The sequence below is a fragment of the Cibotium barometz genome, chromosome 39 (assembly GCF_041138505.1).
Source record: "Cibotium barometz isolate CiBa-2024 chromosome 39, ASM4113850v1, whole genome shotgun sequence".
Classification (NCBI taxonomy): domain Eukaryota; kingdom Viridiplantae; phylum Streptophyta; class Polypodiopsida; order Cyatheales; family Cibotiaceae; genus Cibotium; species Cibotium barometz.
Genome location: NC_141084.1, coordinates 22,239,558 through 22,263,898, shown reverse-complemented (window position 1 = coordinate 22,263,898; position 24,341 = coordinate 22,239,558). Strand labels below are relative to the sequence as shown.

The following is a 24,341-nucleotide window of genomic DNA, read 5'->3' as shown; positions in this document are numbered from 1 at the left end:
GGCTTATTCAATCCTGTAAGGGAGATGTTATGGCTAACCCTAACCCCCCTTAAAACACATCCAACAAGAGATTACCTGGTGAGCCGCAATTGTCGTGAGGATCTTTCCAATGGCCGAGCTCATAACCCTTGAGGTCCAAGCTCTACAACTCGTTGAGATGCAATTCCACCGCGCCTCCTCCGAGCGTTGTCACACCGCCGCATTGCACTACGGGTAATCATCCCTCCTCTCACCTCACTTCACTCACACACAATCACTAGCATGCATTAGGAAGAGAGATTAGCAAGAGCAAGACTCAATTACATAATGGGAGAGTATGTTGTATTATGAGAGATATTCACTTATATACATGGCCATAAGTGTTCACACTCAAACTGTGGCCGATCGGGCACTTTAGGCTCATAAGAGGCGTAATGATATTACAATGACTACTCTTATAATATATCCATGAAGTACATCACTTAGGACTTCATCCTAACTTGCTACCACACACTCTTGAAGCAAGAATCGCCATAAATACTCGGTCACACAATTACGGGCGTCCATCCAAGTTGTAGCTTTGGATACCCTTGCTTCATATCTTGAATGTATGACCCTTTGGTGTATCTATCATGGCTCCTTGATGTAAGATAATGGCGGTAAATCTTGTTAACCCTAAAATTGGGTTAACATCCTCCCCTTCCTGATGGCGATTGTGTCCTTTGTGATCGCGTTGAAGACCTTTATTTGGGGAGAATGCAGAAGCTTTGTCGATGGCTTTGAAGTTGATTGATGCTCAATGGTCTTTGTCCCTCTAGAAGGAATAAGAAAAGCTAGTTAGTAAATGAAAAGGTGAGTGGTTTGGGAATTCCTAAGAGAGTGGGGTTTTTTGCGAATGATTGCATTTTTTATATTTTTGTGTCTTTTTTTTTGGGTTCACTTTATTTTTGGCAATCATAAGCAAGGTTACATGTGATTTTTGTTAGTGGGGATATTAAGAGATGTTAATAATAGGAGAGAAGAGAGGAAAGGATCCCAAGTAACATAGACTTAATCATCAGAACAAGTTGGTGATTCTCAGTTCCTCATTTGATTCATTGAAGCAACATTCATCATTTGAAGAAATTGGCCTTCAATGATGTCCCTTTGTGTGGCAGGATTCTTGTCAAATGTTGTTGCCATATTGTTGAAAAGCATGACACTAGAGTGGTATAGCCCCTTGATGGCTACCTGAAGAACCTCCAAGATCCAACCATTGCAAGAGTGGAAGAAATACTCAGACAAGAAGAGAAGCGGATTCGAGGGAAAGCAGCCTAAACTACATCAAGTGAGAAGAAAACATTCTTCTCGAGAGGACCAAGATTAAGAACTAGAGAAGGACCAAGGACAAAGATGACTTGCCACTATTATGGCAAAATTGGTCACATGACAAAGGACTGTTGGCATAAGAAGAGAGCCGAAGAAGCCAATGTAATGACAAGGAAGGAAGACAACGATGTGGCCTCCCAATATGGAGGCAATAGCCAACATCTTTTCGAGATTATAATCTAACCTCTAGTTGTAAAGTGTCAAGACAAAGCCAACATTGTAGCATCCTAAATGGACCATTCCAACCATGTGAGTATAGAGTGTAGATTAGGACAATACATGTTAGGTGTTAAGACGCTCATCACATTGAAAAAATGCAATGTGTGAGGTTGCAACATGTGTAGAGCAAGGGGAGGAGCATTTTAAAGGTCTACTTTATAGCCTTCAAATTGAAGGTTAGGTTAAGCCTTCAAATTTATTTATTTTTGGATCTTGACTTGAATTTGAAAGTACAACTACTGTACTCACACACACTAATGCCATCGCTTGCACAAGGGGAGTATCAAACCCATAGGCCTTCAAATTTCAACCTTGGTTACAAGCTAAAAGCTTGGTAAAAATTCAGTAGTAATGTTCTTTACAAATTGGGGTACATGTGTTACAAAAACAACTGTAGCTAGAGTTTAGAATGGTGATAGGTGGTACTAACATTGCTCGAAAAAAAAAACATATCTTTCAGCCAATCAAAATAAGGACAGCTCTTAAATCTATCCAGTTTTTGTTTTTGAAATCTCTACTATATGCCGATTTTATAACTAAAATATAACACGAGACGGTTCAATATTTATCACAACCTAGTGTTGTACATCAATCATTGTTTGACATTTAAATCAAGGTGTACAAAAATGCTGTAATGGGTACAATAATCTGGACCTTGGCTTCAGCTTGCTGTAAAGAATATCAGGGCTTTTTGTTACAATTGATCATGCATTGGGGTGTTGCCTTGTGACTCATCAAAAACACTGCGGTTGCTCTTCTTGTATTTGTAGAAGGAAGCACAAAGCATGAACCCGAGAAGATTAAGTACACTAAGGGCAGCCAAAACCCAGTAAAAGCGATCGAGCTTGCTTCGGTTGAGGTTGTTTGTGATCCACCCATTGGTTTTGCCAGTGACATCTTCAATGATGTTAACAATCATGACACTTATCCAGTTGCCAATGCCAATGCTAAGTAGGAAGAGTGAAGTGCTCACACTCCTCATGCCATCTGATACCTCATCATAGAAGAATTCCAATTGTCCCACATAAGCGAAGACCTCGGACGTGCCCGCGATGAAGTACTGGGGGACAAGCCAGAAAATGCTGATGGGTATAGTGGCATTTGGCAGGCCTAAGAGCCCATTTTCAGCTGCTGCATACCTCCTCTTCCTCTCCACCAATGCAGCTGATACCATGCTGAATATGGATATGAAGAGACCGCATCCTATGCGTTGAAGTGAGGTAAGCCCGCGCTTGTGGCCCGTCGCCCTTCTCATAATGGGCACCAACAAGTAGTCATACACAGGTAAAAGGATGAGTGAATTGATGGTCCCAAAGATGGGGAGGGATGCTGCAGGGATCTCAAAGTTCTTGCCTAGCTTCCTGTCCATGGTGTTTCCTTGTTGTATGAAGAAGGAGGCTATCTGAAAGAAGGTTGTTGAGAGGAAGATTGTGAAGAACCAGATGGGTAGAATGCGGATCACACTCTTGAACTCCTCCACTTGTGTCACTGTGCATAACTTCCATGGGCTCACTGGCACCCCCTTCAGCACATAGTTACCTGTGTCCACTGCTGCTTTGTCTAGGAATCTGCCCATATAGCATGTACCGATCCATGTCAAACAATCTGCAAGTGTGCACGTGCTTATCTTTGATGTGTTGTATGCAAGATTAATTATCAGCACATTCAGTTGAGCAATGCACAACAACAATAATGAGGAGAACCTCTTATCTAGATGGTTAAACAACAAGTATCACATGACAGAAATTATGAAAAAATGCAAGGACTCACTTCAAATACTCTGTGTGCCTGAGCTTTCTCACTCCTTGGATTGCAGAAGACTTTCTGTCATCAACCTCATAAAGCATTGTCTCATCGGGAACAACTGCAGTGCGTTGCCGGATGGCTGCGACCAACACTTGCGCAAACCGAGTGATAGCACTACCAGAGACCAGCTTGTGTCGGTAGGTGGGCATCCCAGCAAGAAGAAATACTATAGAGAGGAAAACTATGACTGTAGGAATACCAAAGCCCCAGTCAAACCCGACTGTGTTCTGGATGTAGACAAGGATGGTGATGGCAAAAAGGGCTCCCAAATTGATTGCCCAGTAGAACCAGTTGAAGAAAGAGGACTTCAATACCTTCTCTTTCTCAATGTTGTCATCAAACTGGTCAGCTCCGAATGACGAGACGTTGGCTTTGATGCCTCCTGTGCCCAGAGCAATGATGTAGAGACCGGCGTACAGGAAGGCAGACATGTGCTTTGTAGCAGGAAGGCATCTTAGAGGATCATGAACAATGTCACATGGAGGTGGTCTCAATGAGTCCACTGTGGCTCCAACTGTCATAAGAGTCATTCCCTGCATAAAGAAACCCCATGTTGAGCATTCCAAGCCGGCCTAGGTTTGAAAAAGCCATTGTACCAACATTGTCTCAGAAATCGAAGACATATATACACACAATACATGCGTATGTACATGCATGGACATATTATAATTTGATTATTTTTTAATTATCTACTAATCTTAATTAACTAGATAATAGGCATGGCTCTGATACCATGTTGAAATTAGAGCAATGTGATGAGCTATGGTGGATCAAATACTAGAATCAACGTCATTAACAAAGTGATTAATAAATAATTAAGATGTGATTAGTAAGTAATTAACAAATAGCTTAATGTAAGCATGGATAATCAAAAACCAGCAAATTCTTATTAGGCCAATGTCTCAATTTATAGCGTTTACATCCAAGCATCTAATCCCATTGATTTCTCCTTGATTCACTCCACCTCTTTTGCTTGATTCTCTCCACCTCTCCCAGAATATCTCCACACTTCCTAAATCTTCTCATGCTACCCTTTATTCTCTCCCAGTCGATTCTTCTCATCTTTTCACAGGTTCTTTCATATTTACACATTCTCTTTTTTACAGCCTCTAACCAAGAGCTTGTTCCCGCACATACCCTATTCACTTGTATATTTCAACAATGCATACCTATGTATGTATGTATGTATGTATGTGTGTATGTATGCATGCATACATACTCATGTATGTGTATGTGCGCGCAATAGTGGGGAGCAGCGAGTAAGAGAAATAAATAATTAGGTTTTGTAAAGCAAGACTGTTTAATAGATTTCAAGAGTTAAAAAAAGGTTTTTCATTTTCAATCACCATAAATTTGAAGTAAATGCAATCTATGGTGTAGATTGAATTTATGGTCACACTTTTAGAGTTTCAACTAGTCTCTGTACCCCCAGTTGGTGGAGGAGCTCTATCTCCTTGCACACTCAACCATTACCCAAGCCCTTTTAGGTACTCATAGTAAACTCAAGGGGCTACACACAGCCCAAGGGATTTGAGCCAATTCAGCGCAGAACGCCGACGGCAGCTCGATTTGCAGGCGCGTTTTTTCTAAGAAAATTTGACATTCCAGCTACTCCAAATCAAATTGGTCTAATTCCTCATAGCTCCAGGGATTTTCAAGCATGCTCTACAAGCTGGTGAAGTCAGAATTCAATTTGATCAAGTCTACAGTGAGATCCAAGCTCTTAATCAAATCTGCAGGTGACTTTGGTAAAACAGAGATTAAGCTTTCAATATTTGGTCAAATCTTGTGTTTCTTGGCTTAATCCTCTACTAGACTTATTGCTATTGATGGTCTTGAAAGCATTTGAGCTCATTTAAAGTCTAAGGTCCCAGATTTGGGCTCCCCGTATACTATATTTTCTGCACACAAAACAGAGGATTAATTTGCTAATCAGTGTGATTAATCAGTATTAATCACTATATTTTGGTATAATTGAGGGTTCAAATTAACCATTAGGTATCTGATACAGATCCCTATAACTTCAGATTGTAATTCGGAGTTGGTTTGATACTCCAACCATTTCGTACAAATTGATTACCCTTGATTTAATGTAATTTCTGGTAAAATTGTGCTGTGATAAATTTGTGGTAATAATCATCATTTTGCATTTAACGCTTGGTCAATGCCTGTAAATCTCACTCAAATTTAAGATTATTCATAGCCAGAGTTGCATTTAGGAATGTGCATAAGAATGAATGCTATATGCATTATGTATTGGGCACATTATATCAGTGTAAAAATGGGATCAGACACTGCCCTTGTCCAGAATAAGGCAAGAGATAAGACCTCCTGCATAGATTTGGGTTTGCATTTCATAATGACACAAGATAAACATCAAAAGCCCAAAAGAACTGTCAACAAAATGTTTAAACATGTTGCTCACATGGAGCAAGAAGACCGGACGGACAAGCTCATGGCCCCAGCCATGAAAGAAGAAGAACATCTCTTTCCAAGAAGAGGATCCACACCGAGAAGAAGATCCAGAGGAAGACATGGACGCGTGAAGAGAAGCTGCCACCCCACAAGAAGACTGAAAGAAGAGGAAGACATGGATGCGTGGAGAGAAGCTGCCACGACAAGAAGACTGAAGACAAGAGAAGATGTGAGGCTCCAAAGAGTGAGGAGCCATGTGAAAATCTCTGAGAGAGAGAGAGAGAGAGAGAGAGAGAGAGAGAGAGAGAGACCCCACAATCCAATGTAACCTGCCCCAACAAAGTAAAACCACCTCTGAGCCACCGAGATGATGTAGGCCACGTGGTAGATAGATGTATGTGTGAGCACTTTAGTCAAGGTCGTGGGCACTTGTAGTAGCCTTGGACACATAGAGAGAGAGAGTGTGTCAAGGACTATGAGTTTAGGGACTTGAGGCACTAGTCGTGGGCTATCAAGTAAGAAGAAACTTGGTACAGGGTCCAGGTGTGCTAAGTTAACTTGAGGGGAGGTGTGCTAGACACTGGTTGTCGCGGACTATCAAGTAAGAGGAAAACTTGGTATAGGGTCCAGGTGTTTTAGGAGTATTCACTTGAGGGGAGGTGTTGAAATATACAAGTGAATAGAGTGTGTGCGGGAACAAGCCCTTGGTTAGAGGCTATAAAAGAGAATGTGTAAATGTGAAAGAACCTGTGAAAAGGTGAGAAGAATCTACTGGGAGAGAATAAAGGGTAGCATGAGAAGATTTAGGAAGTGTGGAGATATTCTGGGAAGTGTAGAGATATTCTGGGAGAGGTGGAGAGAATCAAGCAAAAGAGGTGGAGTGAATCAAGGAGAAATCAGTGGGATTAGATGCTTGGATGTAAACTCTATAAATTGAGGCATTGGCCTAATGAGAATTTGCTGATTTTTTATTATCCATGCTTACATTAAGTTAATTATTAATTACTCATTAATCACGTCTTAATTATTTACTAATCACTTTGTTAATGATATTGATTCTAGTATTTGATCCACCATAGCTCATCACATTGCTCTAATTTCAACATGCATGTGCTCACACATGCAGCCTTGCAGAAACACATGCCCACTGGCACGTAATCTGATGAGAAGAAGGATGGGTCTCGAGGCATGAGGCAGTGTCAATTCCTTTCCCAGGCAATACCAGCAACGATGTGCATTATCTCACCAAAAAATCAACAATGAAATCTCACTCTCTCTCTCTCTCTCTCTCACTCACACTCACACAGATCACTAGCAATGTCTTTGAGGGGCTTCAAATAACTAACTTAACAATGTGTAAGACTGGAGTTAATATCTGGCATGATCCCAAGTTTGTGGAGGAATAGCATATGCTCTTGCATGCAAAAGCTAAATTGTATACCCTTATTTACTGCATATGCTTAAGTTTTTACAAATATGTAATAACCCTCCTACCCATTGTGTATTATATGTAATTTGCATGCATTACATGACTAAAACCACCTTGATTGTTAAACCATGTGACTTAAGTGGAAAATGCAAGGATCATGGGATCATGGCTTTACCACGACGTAGATGCCGGAGAACACTAAGATTGTATAGAAGCGGCCCCAGTAAGCATCAGCAAGGAAACCTCCAAGCACACAAAGCACATAAGCAGTTGCAACCCAGTTTGTGATCAATGTGGCTGCATCATTAGGAAAGATATGGAAATTGAACACCAAATATGTCCCCAAGTTTGCACCAACCGCAAAGAACGCGATTCGCTCAGCCAATTCATTTACTGCACAGAAAATTTTCTTGGTTAAAGCTAATGTTTCAGAGCCCACTGATTTGTAAATCGCTGTAGAATGTGCATGATAATATGCATCAATACACATTATTATAAAGATAAAGAAAGGCACTGGGAGTAATTAAAGTAGAACCCATGTGATCACAGTGGTTACAAGACCTACATACTCATTTACCATGCAGCAGATAAGACTTAAGTACAATTGTTTAACTCTAATTACACAAATTAGATAAATTTTCCAGTGGGCAAGCAAGATTTTACTGACCTAGAATCCATGTAGCTGCTTTATAGCCACCAGTTTTGGTTAAGTTGACAGGCTGCCCTCTCAAATCAACTGATACGTCCCCTGGATAAATCTTCTTCCTACTTGTCACGTGTGGTGTATCATTGTAATCCTGGAAAATTAACCCATCTTAAGCTAAGTTAAAACCATTCAATACGTGTCCTTATTTGTGCAGAACTAACTCAACTTATACTAAATCCATACTGAGATTAAGCTAAGATTAAAATGTAGCACTGAGTTTACCACGGTATTATCCATAGGAGGTGGCAAAATGTTGCGCTGGGAGCAGATAGCTAGAAGCAGGAGAAGACGAGAAGCTGGTAACAGATTAATGAACCCAATGGGATTAGATAGCTGACACTCTGCGATGATTAGCGCGAGGATAGTTAATCAAACACGAACTAATATATAGCTGGAGTGCAAGATGGGGGCCAGTTCCGGAGTAGCGGAAGGGTCTCCACTTGGAGGACTGTTTAGCCTTGACTGCCGAAGTGAGAGCGTTGGCTTCATCGTCGCCAAATGAAGACAAAGCTTCTCACGCCGGCCTGCTATACGGTGTAGCCCTTTTTTGGGAATTGTCACTAGATCTAACGGTTGCTGTTTGCTAGATCTAACGGTTGTTGCTTCTTGTGTTTTTTCATTTTTTTTTTCTCCTCATTGTGTGTGCATCGTTGCTCTCTCTCTCTCTCCTTTAGATGCACTATGCTTTACATCACACAGAGTTGCTTTCGGACGAGCGTCACGCCCATTTCCGAGCATCTTGGTCGTAAAATACTTGCAAAATTTTAAAATGCCCGTAAAAAATTACACTAAAATACAAAAAAAAACTAGCTATATTTCACCAAACCTGCCGATTTTGAAGCGCAAGGGTGCCCCCCGTGTGTACGGATTCAAGGCTTTTAATGTTGTTATTTGTCTTCTATAGGAGTGAGGGTAGAGGTACTTATTTTTAGTATTTTTTTCATTTATTGAAGGCTACAACCAGTTTAGTTAAGTACAATGCTATTTTTATCTTCATTTATTGAAGGCTACAACCAGTTTAGTTAAGTACAATGCTATTTTTATCTTCTCCACAATTAAACACCATGAAGTGTTATTTTTAGCTTCTCCACCACAATTAAACACAGTAAACCCACCAAAGTGCATGTACCTAAGCATTTAAATAACAATATAGATGGAGTCCACCATCCTGACTTTTAGAAAGGATTATTTCTGCATTGGGTTCTTCAGCAACGATGCAAATAAAAGCTTGTTTTATAAGTCTAGACGCTTCATTTATAGATGTAGTGGAATTTTCTAAACCTATATCAAACATGAAAGCTTCTCATAGTAGCAGGAACTCAAGTGACGTAAAAGGCAATAATCTCACTACTAAGACTTAGATAATGATTTGTAACATGCAATTATGAAAACTACTAAGATCCAATGTTGCACGGTCATGTGCAGTCAGACACATATCGTTATTGTGTAAATGCAGGTAGTGACCCATAATGAAAAATGGTCTTTTGGTGTTGGTGGCTTGAGTATTCTTTTGAATGCTAACCATGCATCTCTTAATGTTGATGAATTGAGTATTCTTTTGAAGGATGGTCATGCCTCAAGGAAACCCTACAAACTTGTTAGTGACTTAGCATTGTGCAATCAAGTGCAATCAAGTAGTAGCGATCTTTAATATTCATTTGAAGGATGATCATGCCTCAAGGAAACCCTACAGACTTGTTAGTGGCTCAGCATTATACAATCAAGGGCAACCAAGTAGTAGCAATCTTTAATGTTCATGACAGACACCATTTAGAGAGCGTTGATTATCATGGGCAAGCATAGCACACTGATGTTGAACGATATTGCGAGATGACTTGACTAGTGTGTGGGATGGTAACCAACGTGCCCACTTGCATGCATGCACACATTAGGAAAGGTGTCCCTAAGAGGATTCAAGAACCTCTTGAATGGGAACCTGAGCTCTATCCACTAGGCTACTTGTTTTTGTTTTTGGCTATAATGTATAAATAAAACTTATTTTAATGGCAAGTGTCCTCGCCACTTGAAGTTTTGTATTTAGATCAATATTGGAGTTTTGTATCGAGCGTGAAGTTGCACATATCCTCCCCACTTGGAGTTTTATGTTATGAGAATGTATTTTAAGCCCTCTTTAAAATATTATTCTACCTTCTTAGATGATTCAAGGATGTTCGGATTACCTTTGCGTCATGCAAAATTATGTTAATATTGTGGGTGATGCCATTTTAAATATTAATACATTTGGGACACATTGACGTATGCTTGCGACTTCCTATGTTTATTGCAATTGGTTTGTATGGCAAGTTGATTCTTGGAGTACTTACGCCTGATGAACATGTGTGTGGTGATGGTTTGTATTATGGAATAATTATTTACCAATTTATTGTGGGATATTTTATAGGTGAAGAGGACTTGGAACATTGAGTTGAAAGCACATAAATTAATAATTTTGGAAGGCATTCATTATTTTGGACAAGCTCTGTATTTATGTGCTAGCTTGTGCACCTCTATTTATATATTTTTACAAGCTTAGACTTGAAGCATAAACTTGCAAATATTTATTTTGTAAAGCTTAAAAGCTTTCCTCTAGCCCAAGTAGTCTAATATTGAAGAGCTCTCTACTTTGGGAAAAGAGAGAGAGCACCGTGCAAGAAAAAGCACATGTTTTGTATTTTTGGAGACTATGGCCAATTTTAACAATTGAAAACTTATAAATACTCATGTGTGAGGAATAGGCCACACACATGAGGGGGGAAGATTGCACCCAATGTTTGTGTCGTATAAGAGCTAAGTATTTTCATGTGCCAATTTTTGAAGCTTGATTTATATTGAATTTGTAGCAATAGCTTAAATTGAATTTTTTCTTGAGAGATTGTCTTCCGTAAATTCCTAGATGGGGATCGTTGTGTCAGTGGTATCACTTAAAATTTTCATTAAGAGCTAAATTTTGGAGTTCAATTGAATTTTGAGCCTAAGATGGATTGTACTATACCATATATATGTTTATGAAACAATGCATATCCAAAAACTTTCGAAAGCAATGATAAATTAGCTAACTAAAGCCTTTGATCCAAATATAGTCCAAACATCTCTACATTACAACTATAATTTGGCCTATGAATTCTTCTGAAATTGAAAAGCCTAGAGGAATGTGATCCCAAAAAATTAAAATTTTCCTTCATATGTACCCGATGATATGAAAAAGAAAACCTTTGATTTTAACTATCCATATATTCTAAATAATTCCATAAAGCTGGTCATCAGTAAACTTGATATAAATATGTCTATGGACAATTTTCTATCCTATTACCAAACTAATGTTAAGACTTGAAGATTGGTTGTTGAGTTGATAAATTGTTGCTCAAATGGATTGTATTAATAATGACTTGAATTGGATTGATTATCTTGATCGATTGACCATACTAGAATTTATTAAACATTGTTATGTTTTGTTATTTGATACATGTCCATATCAGTGGGACGATGTTTGGGGCGTGTCACAAGCCCCCAGAGGGTGTCCCCAAAGGTATCGTTAGGAACTAATGGCCGCTAGGGACTAACGATACATGTCTATATCAGTGTGACGATGTTTGGGTCATGTCACAAGCCCTTAGAGGGTGTTCCCACCAGAGGTACCTTCAACTAATGCCGCTAGGGACTGACCCCAAATGTTCAGGTCATGTCACAAGACCTTGAAGGGTGTCCCTAGAGGTACCTTTAACTAAGTCCACCAGGGACTAACCCCAAATGTTCGGGTCACATCACAAGACCTTGAATGGTGTCCCCAGAGGTACCTTTAACTAAATCCGCTAGGGATTGACCCTCCCTAGTTTGAGTTACATGGGTAAACTCACTTGTACAGTTTTGGGGGAGGCCGTGTGAAGCATCTCTAGGGTGTACAAGCTCATATGAACTTGCTATTTGTGTAAATGGCCTAACGGTGCATGCTTGACAGTTGACTAGGAACTCAATAATGGCCTTTGATGGAGGTTGAGGAACGTGTGGGGTTGCCTTGACACTATCTCCATGCCTTCTTTAATGCTTACAATGAGGGGATCGACTGCATAGAAGTGGGGCACAAAAAAGGGGGGAATCACATGCATACACATGGCATTAGGCCCGGGTTTTTGTAAACCCGGGCATGGGGAGCTCACTGAGAAAAAGCGGGACCACCCCTTGAGAAGCACACGATTTTAGTAGGGGTACATTGGGATTGCATCTCAAATTGTGGGGGTCCAAAAAATTAGGCGCAGGGGGAGGTTGGTTCAGAGGACATCAAGTACCATGCATTAAGGTTTTGTGCACCATTTCAAATGCCACATCGAGGGAAAATGTGGCATGCATGCATGATGGTGTCACGTCTCACATGCTCGGGTTTACAAAAAGTGTGGCATTAGTCATCCTTTGAGGGAAGAGTAGGGTGCGGGAAAGGGGGGGCTCTGAAGCTCAAACACAATGCGATTTTGTGCAAAAGAGGGTGCACGAAGGTGGTTGTGCCATACACCCTTAGTTGTGCGTGGCATGTTTGAGGTGATTCGACCATGCAATCTCATGAGAGGGGCTTATACAACACCCCACAAAAAGGAAAGGTTGGGCTATGGTAATTCCCTTGCAACACCCCCCACAAAAAGGAAAGGTTGGGCTATGGTAATTCCCTTGCAAGTGGCCTCAACGGTGCAGGTCAGGCTGATGGTGGAAAACATGCCTCACACCATGGCAAGCAAGACTGAGAAGATAAGGTGAGTATTATTGCTTGGGTTTATGTACACTACGTGACCAGACTTAGGGGTGAGGGGCTCATGGGACATCGTTATGCAACAGGTCCCAGAGCACATATTTACAAAGGAGAAGGGTGACCCTAGCAAGAAGGCAAGCATGAAGACTGCAACAATGAAGGACCCACCTAACTTCGTAAGTATTGTGTGCTCCTCGAGAGTACCCTGGTTTAGGTGGCTACCCAGGCTTGATGGCCATTCATTGTGCTACAAGTGGAGAAGGGTGAAATAGCCTAAACGAGGGGGAAATCGGCAAAAGGGGCTTGCAAAATAGGGATGGAAAAATGAAGTTCTATGCAAGTTAGAGGCACTTGCCCAGGTTTACGTTTGATGGTTTAGGGTTACTGTGGAGGGATTTTGTTACATTCCCGTAACGCCGCTACGGGCGTTACCACAGGAGGGGACGGCCTCTAGCTCACCACCCAGCCATAGAGGAAAAATGAGGATTGCCCTTCATCCCCCAGGCTATATAGTGTGTGGCCTGCCGTCCACACTAGCCTGGCCGCCCATGACTTCGCATGGACGTCCTCTCCCACTGAACCCCGGACATGGCCATCCGGTCTGCCGTCGGTCACAGGCATTACAGCCTACGTGACAATACCCCTCCTTAAGAAGAGTTTTCGTCCTCGAAAACAAACTGGGGAAACCTTTTGGAAATTGCACTACGGCGTTTCCAGGTAGCTGCCTCCTCATCCCTATCTGTTTATTTAACAAGTACCTCCTGGTACACTTTATGTAGGGTTTGTCTATCACGATACTGTAGAATCTTTTCAGGTTCATGTGGTATCTTTGGTGGCTCTATCAAGTCCACCAAAATCTTTGGAGAAACTGCGTTCTCTAACCCGTGAACTGATTTCTTCAGTTTACTGACATGGAAGACAGGATGGACTTGAGAACTCTCCGGTAACTCAAGTTTATATGCTACGTCCCCAATCTTCTTAAGGATTTTAAAAGGATCACAAAATCTCGGAGAAAGTTTATTACACTTTCCCGTTTTCATGGTTTCTGACTGTGCAGGAACCTTGAGGAATACAAAGTCACCTTCTGCAAAGGTCACCTTTCTACGTCCTTTATCCGCATAAGTCTTAGCGCGATCCTGAGCGCTACGAATGCTCTCACGTGCGGCTCTGAGCATATCATTCATATCTTCTTACGGCTTGAGTCCTCACCAGCGGCGGCGGCCGACGATGAGGTGTATGGTCCCGTAGGGTTTTGCCCAGCATGTAGAGGTTGGAAGGCCGAATTCTAGATCATCGGCGGTATAAAGGAAAAGAATAAGAGAGCCGGTTTGGCTTGTATGAAATTGATTCATGTATAAAGTTTTCTTTTAAATCTTGTCTTAGCATTATTGTACTGTGAAAAAAGGTTGTTTTAATAAACCTTGTGAAAAGGGCCTTAATTAAGGAACATGTTTATTTATGTCAAACAGTGTGGTAGGATTAATTAGAAAATAAATTGATGTGTGAGTAGGGTGGAAAGTGGGAGGATGGAATGCCCCGACGGCACCATCCTACAGAGGACAGGTGGACCCGATTAGTCGGGTAGCTTTCCAACAGATTAAGTGAAAGCCCTACGCTAGATAATAGAAGACTAGGTCAGCGACGGCGGCGGCTGTGCCTTGCATGGATGAGGAGAAAAGCGTTGTCTCTAGGAATCAAGCCTAGTAGTTGCCCAATTTATGATAAATTACCCTATGTGTGATTTGATTTTTTTGAAGACCACGCTCCCCCTGCGGGATAGAACTAGGTCTTACCTATGAATCCTATCCTTGAATCTCTGCATGGTCAAGGTGTCGATGAGGAGTCTCTAAATGATCACTAATTACACCATCAGACAGGTGGAAAAAACCAGTGAGGTTTTACTATAACAGCCCCCATACCCCCCTAAGAAGGGGATGTGTCCCACCTCATCCCCTAGCTATGCACCCTATCAAGTGCCTATAAAGTGTGTTGGTCCAGCCCGTGTGATGTGGCAGTGCCTCTAGATACACCGCTTGTGTGGTTAGGTATGGAAATAACTCACCGTACATACATGTAACCTAACTGATAGTGTGCCAGCTTTATAATTATCTCATGCTCACATGAACATGCCCTAAAAATTAAATGTTCATGCATTGCATCAACATTTATTACACAAACTTGATGTTGTTTATCAACTCGATGTATACCATCAAGTTTATGTGGTAAATTTAATGTAATAAATCACCTCTATATACAAAAATATTTTTTCCTAAAGTTGATGCATTACATCAAATTTGCCACACAAACTTGATGTTTTGCATGATGTACACAACATCAAATTTGCGTGAAAATTTGGATGCGACAACTTTTTCACACAAACTGATGTTATGTACATCATGCAACATCATGTTTGTGTGGCAAATTTGATGCAATGTATTAACTTTTTTAAAGTTAATGCATTACAAACACTTTTCTAAGCCATCTTGATATTGTGCATGGACTCAATGCATAACATCAAGTTTGTGTGGGAAATTTGGTGCAACTTGAAGAAAATTTGTTTGTACATGCAAAGTTGATGTATATAGAAATATGTTTTTTTTAATTTGACGCAATGCATTAACTTTGCACATAATTGTTTTTAAAAAAGTTTTATGCATTGTATCAACTTTGCCACACAAACTTGATATTGTGCATCAACTCGGTACACAACATCAAGTTTGTGTGGCAAAGTTGATGCAATACATCAACTTTGCATACACAAATAAAGTTTTTAAAGTGGATGCATTGCATCAACTTTACCACACAAACTTGATGATGTGTATCATCAAGTTTCTATGCCATTGCATACATAAATATTTTTTTTAAAAGCATGTAGTATTGCTATAGTAAAACATGAGACTCTCCTATTATTATTATTTTACTAGAACTATCTCCATTTTTTATGTGAACTTTCTTTAAAGAAAAATACTTTAGAAACTTAATTTATCCTTTAAGATTTGTTTCAAACTAGTTATTGTTATTACAATTTCTAGCATCTACATTAAAACTTTTTATAGGTTTAAACAAATATTAAGAATGTTATGTTGCCCACAAATAAAGCTTTAAAGTAAAAAGAAGAAAAATGAATCTTTATATAATCTTTAGATTTTGTGTACTTGGTTAGACTTGAAAGTGCGAATCACTCTCGTGTTACTTTTCTTCTTGTGTGCCAAATCACCCTCTCTCTCTTTCTTTATCTCTCTCTTACAATGCAAGGTGACCAAATGAGTCTCTCAATTGTGTAGTGTTTTAACTCTATGGTTTCTTAATCAAGTGTCACCTTAATGTGCATTAAATTTAATCCTTTTCTATATAATGACCACATTGACTGCTTGGTCCTCATTTCTCATTCACACAGCAAGAAGAAAACCACGAGGAGAGATATTTCATTGGTCATTTTCCCTACATATAGTGATGAAGAGGATGCCTTGTCTGCCTCCTCACACCAACTAGTGATGGTGGTGATAGTATAGGTAGTAGTGATGAAGATGAGGAACCACAACTATGCCATAGGCTGTATGTCTAGAAAATAGATCCTTTTTAGAGTTATATCAATTTCTTTTTTGGATTGAAGATGGAACTGACAAATGGTGTCTCTATTTTGGTATATTTTTAAAAACTTATTGTTCCATATACACTACAGAGTGTGCCTACAGTTGCGAAAATAAGAAGAGGTGAGCTCCATGAGTTTATAGCAGCAAGTAGCATACGAGATGGATTTGATAGGCACAAGTAGAAGGAGTCAATGCAGAATACAACAAAAGCTATGGTAGCATGCTTGAAGTAAACATAACTCATGTGTTCTGTTTATAAGCTAGTGTGTACACACTATAGAGTGTGGCCAACACTTCAAACAAGAAGAAGATAGCTTTAGCATCGAGCATGTTTGAAGCAAACACAACTCATATGTTCTATTTATAAGCTAGTGTACACACCACAGTGTGGCCAACACTTCAAACAAGAAGAAGATAGCTCCAGCACACTAAGCAACAATAGAAAATGAGCTGGTCATGTCCCTAGAAATTAGCACGAATTGGTTCTGAATGCTCTATGTGCCAACAAGAAGTTGAATAAGCTATTGAAGTGGTTAAAACACATGTATATGACCCCAATTCACTTAGTTAAATCCCCAGTCAAGTTTTTCAAAGCATGAGGAGTGGATATCATTGAGAAACAAACTATGTACAGCACCTGTAGAGCAGCATATCAGTCAAAATAGAGTAGACATTTCGAGCTACTTGAGCATTGGAATGGTCATATATGGGTACACACATTGAGTATAAACATCATTGCATCATGTTATAGAACCTTGGGTTGAGGTTTTTGACATTGATTAGTGGATTTGAAGCATGTTGATGGACTGTGACACACAAATCTCATCTCAACAAGATATGGTGATGGTTTGCTACACACACACCTCACACACACACACACACACACACCTTATCTCAAATATGAGCATATAATTTCAACCACCCCCCTCAAACGTGAACCATGGGACATGGGAATGCATTGGACATACTCATACACTAAAAACAAGGAAAAAAGCCTTATAACATAGGCTTGTACAAGAAGTGGCTTGTCAGTTACAATGTGTGCTTATTACAACACTCCTTTATCATAGGAGATTTTCATTAGGGTTAGAGGTATTGGATACAAAGTTTCTTACCTCTTGTTTAAGTTGTGGACACCTTGAAGTAGTGTGCCCTTGATCTCCACACTTACTACATTTGAGCTTATGAGGATACCTTTTGAAACATTGATCGGCCGTATGCCCCTTTTTGTTACAATAAGAGCATTTAAGGTTACGCTTCATGAGAAGAGCCTCATTTGAAGTAGGAGGAGAAGTTGATGTAGATCCTCCATTCTTCACACATAGTCGTCGATCTTCTTCAAGGAGAGCTGCCTTGATGCCTTTGAAGGTAGGGTTGGGAAGGTGCTTGAGGGTGGTGATGACGAGGTTGGAGAACTCATTGGGCATTGCCTTGAGAAGAACTGCTACGGTGTCCTCCTCTTCAATTCTTACATCAATGCTTGCAAGTTATCCCATTATGCTCTTCATGTTACTTATGAAGCCTCCAAGGGAATCTCCACTCTTCGTTTCAAGGACAAAAACATTTCACCTTGAGAGAGATACGACTTTGCCATACAACTTTGCCATCTCATCCCACATTGCCTTAGTGCTCTTCATGTTGGCCACATGATGAATGAGATTTTTATCCATATTTAGAGCTATAATGGACTAAGCTTGTTCATCATCTTCCACAACTTTCGAATCATCAAAGTCCACCACCTTTGTGTCTTTCACCACCAAAGGCCACAAACCCTTGCCCATGAGAGCATACGGTACTTTGACTTGCCAAGTGTGAAACCCTTCTCCATTGAACTTGTCAATGACATATGTATCTTTTGACATGATGATGATGGGGAGGTAGGAGAGGTCTTACTACTTGCCTTATAGAACGGCAAGAGCAATGTCTAGCTACTTTACAAACTGGGTGACTCAACATAAGAGAGGAAAAAAACAAGCTTAATGATTTGAAAAGACAAATGCTTATGGCAAAACACTATAAAGACTTGCATATGAATATCGTATTCAATTAAGTGGTGTTAAAAAAACATAATTTAAGAGTTCAAACCAAAGATTATAACCTCAAATTTGAGATGCTTTGAAGAATAAATGATGGTTGACTTGTCCAGCTTGCTGATGAAGACACAAAAGCCCTTGCTTGAGTATGGTGCCTTTGGTTTTCTTGCTACCTTAAGATGTTAAGAACCTTGTTGGGCCCTGCAAGAGAGGCCAAGACCAATATTAAGATGAAGCAAGCAATAGAGCTTTGAAAGAACATGTAACTAGCTATGATAACTAGGTAATTAGTGATCACTAATCATAATTATATAAGCTTGTGGCTATGGCTGTGAAAAACACAGCCCTATTGAGGAACTTTGTTCTCCTAGCTAAGGGATCTATTAGCTAAGCCATCTTAGGGCAAGCAATCAAGCATAAGGGCGCACCTACAGCAAAGCAATCAGGTGATAGAAGGCGCAAGAAGGCGAACTCACTATACGACTAGAAAACGATAGCTTTTGGGGGAAACAGCAATACCACATCGTCTGAGAGATAATCGGGTAAATTATCCTGACACGCTATAGTGCCCTAAGGTGGGGAAGATGCCCACAAAATTTCGGGGGCAATGATGCCCTGAGCTGGGAGCATTCACTCCTCCACTAGCTGTAGGTATGGCTGGTAGCTTGGAGCTTTGTGGAGAAAGAGTCAAAAAGGACTATAAATGGGATGACCTAACAACTTGGCTCTGATACCAACTTGAAAATGTGGAGAGAGAGAGAGAGAGAGAGAGAGAGAGAGAGAGAGAGAGAGAGAGAGAGAGAGAGAATGTAGAAAAAAACTTAATGCTTAAGCTAAACCAAGGTTTACAAAATACCTTACTCCTCTCATACAATGTAAGAGAGAGATGATCCCTTTATAGCCTCTAGGCTAAACTTATCTCAACAAGAGATGGTGATAGTTTTCTACACACACACACACACACACACCTTATCTCAAATATGAGCATATAATTTCAACATATACAACCTCATGCTATTTCATGTGGAGAGCTTTTATAGCAGTCCAATTGTGGTGTTTGGCTTTTATTAGGTAGCTACCTTTGGGGGGCGAAATAGCCATGAAGCCAAGTAAAATTGGTCCAAATTTAGAGACAAAAAATTTGAACTACACAACCTATTCTTTCTCTTCATCAAGAAAATCTCAACAATAGCCATAGACTTGAGGTAAGAAACAACTATACCCAAAAGCCTCTCAAACGTGGTCATCTACCATGTCAACCCAATCCCACTCCTACTCCTTCCATTCCTAATAGCTCACATGATGGGACAATCCCCACCAATGGTAGTGTATAATCTAAACAACAACTAGTACTCCAGTCTCATGTTAAAGCCTTGTCTTTATTAATATTAACATCTTACCTACCTTGCTTACTTGCTAATCATCATGATGACTATCAATAATTGTTTGATTGTTGACAAAATGACAATGAGAATGAGGTTGGATAAGGACACAAGGCTCTCATGGACCAAGATGTGCCTAATCGAGACCGAATACTTTGGAAGAGTCAAGTTTCCATTGGAGGTGTTTGACTCCATCGTATCAAAAAGATTGATGCTACCAACAATAGAAAAAGACACAAAATTGATGGAGGTCAACCATCCACCTCACCAAGCAAGATGAGAAGGTATAATATTATTCTAGAGGATTTTGAGGCACACATAAAAAAGGATTGTGAGGTCTTGAACTAGAGTGGTGCATATACTAGATACAAATGCTACACTAATGCATTTATGCTAGAGATTCTACTACACAAAGAATCAACCCTATTTTCTTCCTATTAGAAAGAAGGTGGAGAAACTTGGACTTCCACAATCTCCACAGGAAGAACCCTAATTTTTGTTACAATTTCCCAACCTTTTTCCTTAACTACAATCATGGATATAAGGAGTTCAAGGGATACATCCTCAACTTACTCATTTAGTGAAAGGATATTGTTCACCAACGGATCATTGAGACGAGGAGGATAATTACATAGATTAGGGTATACATACAAAGCATGAAATTAATTCACATAAAAAAACAGACCCAAAGCTAATATGCAGAATTAAAACCGAGAACTAAAATAAACAAAGACGATAGCATAAAAGCTTATGTGGAATATGTACCCTCATTTGGTGGACATAGCTTAAGAGCAACACTTCTTTGCACATTTCACAATTCCTTCCACTTGTAAGAAATTTTTAGTCATTTTTCTCCTTTTGTAGTTGTACATTCTCTCCAAAACTCTTTCTTACAACTGGAAAGCATTGTGAAGTGTGCATACAAAACTCTTCCTTACAACTGGAAAGCATTGTGAAGTGTGCGCACAAAACTCTTGCTTATTACAACTTGAAAGCAAGAGTTGTTTTGCAAAGTAAACTATGGGCATAGAGCATAGAGCAATAAGGTTCTATGCATAGCTCCATATATATTTCAAAATAGTGCATGAACCTACACTTTCACGGGTTTAGGCCATTTCATGGAATAACCTATCACACCCCCCCCCCAAAAAAAAAACATACTTCACGAAATTCCATCTCATGAAATTACACTTCATAGAATTCCATCTCACGGAATTACACCTCACGGAATTACACCTCACGGAATTACACCTCACGGAATTACACTTCACAGAATTCCATTTCATGGCCTGCACTTTCACGAAAATACCATTTCATGGGTTTAGGCCATTTCATGGAATATCCCTTCACGGCCAAAAAACTTGCAATCTCATGAGTTCAGGTTTCTCACGAATTATAGTCTCATGGCTTAAGAACCTGCACTTTCACGATTTAAGCCACATCACGGATTAAGCCATCTCATGCATTAACAATTTCCCAATGATCTTCCATATCCATTATGTATTTGTTAAGTTTATAGCTTACTATTATTTTGGCTAAATTAATGTAATAGTTGCTCCATAAGTACATATCCATACTCATGCACTAGAGAACATTTTCACCATGCCTCTCCATCGACAACTTCCAGGTACATCTCTAGATGGGGGAGCCATGGTGGGCAAAAGCCTGGTCAATGGTACAACCCATTGCCTGGAATTTTCCTTCAAATTACAAACCTCTCCAAACAACGCTACCATCTTCACAAATCAATGATCTTTAATCCTTAGTGAAAATATCTATATTAGCCTCACAAGTCAACGTAATTCTTTCAATCCTCACCAACAAGTGGCTACTTCAACACAGAGGAGTCCAATAAGAGTCTATATGACTCAATTCTTGTACTTCATGTATATCTGCTCCATAAGAGCACTTAAATATACATAAAACATAAAAAGCACATGGACAGAAGAAAGCAGGAACAAGTCCTACACAACAACATTTGACAAGAATCCTGCCACACAAAGGGACATCATTGAAGGCCAATTTCTTCAAATGATGAATGTTGCTTCAATGAATCAAATGAGGAACTGAGAATCACCAGCTCGTTCTGATGATTAAGTCTATGTTACTTGGGATCCTTCCCTCTCTTCTCTCCCATTATTAACATCTCTTAATATCCCCACTAACAAAAATCACATGTAACCTTGCTTATGATTGCCAAAAATAAAGTGAACCAAAAAAAAAAGACACAAAAATATAAAAAATGCAATCATTCGCAAAAAACCCACCCTCTTAGGAATTCCCAATAAACCACTCACCTTTTCATTTACTAACTAGCTTTTCTTATTCCTTCTAGAGGGACAAAGACCATTGAGCATCAATCAACTTCAAAGCCATCGGTAAAGCTTCTCCATTCTCCCCAAATAAAGGTCTTCAACGCGATCACAAAGGACGCAATCGCCATCAGGAAGGGGGGGATGTTAACCCAATTTTAGGGTTAACAAGATTTACCGCCATTATCTTACATCAAGGAGTCACGATAAATACACCAAAGGGTCATACATTCAAGATATGAAGGAAGGGTATCCAAAGCTGCAACTTGGATGGGCGCCCGTAATTGTGTGACCGAGTATTTATGGCGATTCTTGCTTCAAGAGTGTGTGGTAGCAAGTTAGGATGAAGTCCTAAGTGATGTACTTCATGGATATATTATAAGAGTAGTCCTTGTAATATCATTACGCCTCTTATGAGCCTAAAGTGCCTGATCGGCCACAGTTTGAGTGTGAACACTTATGGCCATGTATATAAGTGAATATCTCTCATAATGCAACATACTCTCCCATTATGTAATTGAGTCTTGCTCTTGCTAATCTCTCTCCCTAATGCATGCTAGTGAGTGTGTGTGAGTGAAGTGAGGTGAGAGGAGGGATGAGTACCCGTAGTGCAATGCGGCGGTGTGACAACGCTCGGAGGAGGCGCGGTGGAATTGCATCTCAACGAGTTGTAGAGCTTGGACCTCAAGGGTTATGAGCTCGGCCATTGGAAAGATCCTCATGACAGTTGCGGTTCACCAGGTAATCTCTTGTTGGATGTGTTTTAAGGGGGGTTAGGGTTAGCCATAACATCCCCCTTGCAGGATTGAATAGGCCTTACCTCTATTAGTCGTATCCTCACATCTTTACACAATCGAGGTGTTAACGAGTAGGAAATTTTTATTTTGTTAGACTTAGTAGACTATCTTAAGGGTTCCCCTTTTTAGGTTAGACTTAGTAGACTATCTTAAGGGTTCCCCTTTTTAGGTTGGGGGACCTTACACCTCCAATTACAAGTCACATGCTAAGACATTTACTCTCTCAGTGCATAATTCCTACTTACTTCCATTAGACCCTCCGTTAGGCCTATCATATTCCACAAATAAGATGGCCTTGTAGATGATATGGGGAAGATTGTATATAGTTAGCATGAAGTTGTTTGTGTTCACGTCCAAGTGTGGGAAAAATGTTAATACCTAAATCGTCCATTATTTTCAACAATTGTCATTAAAATACAATTTCATTTCCCCCCATTTAGCAACCTAAACATACCTTTCATATCACATATTTTACATACACTTTACCATCCATTGTTCTTAATTTTTTTAATTATTTTAAGTAATTCCAAAATATTTTTTCCATTAAATCCTTTTTCAAACATCATTTTATTTATATTTCCATTCATCCTACTCCATTTCTAGTTATTTCCTAAAGATTCAATGTTCTCTACATTTTTGTGTTTTTACGTTATAATTTCCACATTGTTTTAAGACCATTCAAAGAAATGTCTTCTCAATCCTAAAACACTTCCTCACACTTAGATGGATGATTATTCCTAACCAATGATACAAATTTCATTAATTTATCCCCTAGGCCTAAAGTTTAATGTAGTGACACTAGGAATGAGACATGAAGAGCCACTCTTTAATGCGACACTAAGAATATGAAACATGAAGGGACACCCCTTAACATGAAATGGAGACTTCTTTTTATTAGTGGAAAGGACACACATAGTGGAAAGGACACACGTAGCATAGAGTATGTGAGAAAGTACTCATGATTAAATCCTTATAAGAGTGTGTGTGTGTGTGTGTGTGTGACGAGAGTGTATGTGTGTGTGTGCACGCACGAGAGAGAGAGAGAGAGAGAGAGAGAGAGAGAGAGAGAGAGAGAGAGAGAGAGAGAGAGAGAGAGGGGGGGGGGTACTTTGAGCTACACCTTTGGTTTGGAGTAATTCATGAGGGAAAGCTTGTACATCACATGGCGGCCATGTGGCCATTTGTAATGTAATTTTTGGTAATATATCTTCTATTATGAAAAGAGAGAGAGAGAGAGAGACAAAGAGAGAGAGAGAGAGAGAGAGAGAGAGAGAGAGAGAGAGAGAGAGAGTAATTTGTATGAAAAGTTAAAATTTTGTATTGTAGAACTTATCCTTTTTAAGTAAAAGGCTTTATTTTATTTGGAGGGGACAAGATTTGAAAAAAAAAAAAGATATTTATTATGTATCCTCAACATAACAAGGAAAATCTCACATCTTTCATTTATGAAGGATTAGTTCTAAGAAAATTTCACATCTTCCATTAGGAAGGATGAAGGATTGGTTTTTTAAAGATACTCTTTCAATGTGTCATTCTTATGTATCTTTTAATTTTTAATTTTACTAGG

At 39.6% G+C, this 24,341-nt stretch overlaps 1 protein-coding gene across 1 annotated transcript; it reads right to left on the bottom strand.

The window, feature by feature from the left end:
• Positions 1-1,976: 1,976 nt before the first annotated feature.
• Positions 1,977-8,411, bottom strand: LOC147615875 (protein NRT1/ PTR FAMILY 8.1-like). Its single transcript, XM_086777993.1, has 5 exons — positions 8,145-8,411; positions 7,884-8,013; positions 7,392-7,609; positions 3,337-3,905; positions 1,977-3,134 (listed from the first exon to the last, which is right to left on the bottom strand). The coding sequence occupies exons 1-5, from the start codon at positions 8,157-8,159 to the stop codon at positions 2,261-2,263; spliced, it is 1,806 nt and encodes a 601-aa protein (XP_086634119.1). The 5' UTR covers positions 8,160-8,411; the 3' UTR covers positions 1,977-2,260.
• Positions 8,412-24,341: the final 15,930 nt, after the last annotated feature.

Excerpts from the sequence above, each read along its gene's own strand:
- LOC147615875 (XM_086777993.1), bottom strand. Across the intron at positions 3,906-7,391 it reads TCTCCGGCATCTACGTCGTG|GGAATGACTCTTATGACAGT; the intron begins GTAAAGCCATGA and ends TTCTTTATGCAG. Across the intron at positions 3,135-3,336 it reads AGGCACACAGAGTATTTGAA|ATTCCTAGACAAAGCAGCAG; the intron begins GTGAGTCCTTGC and ends CTATATGGGCAG.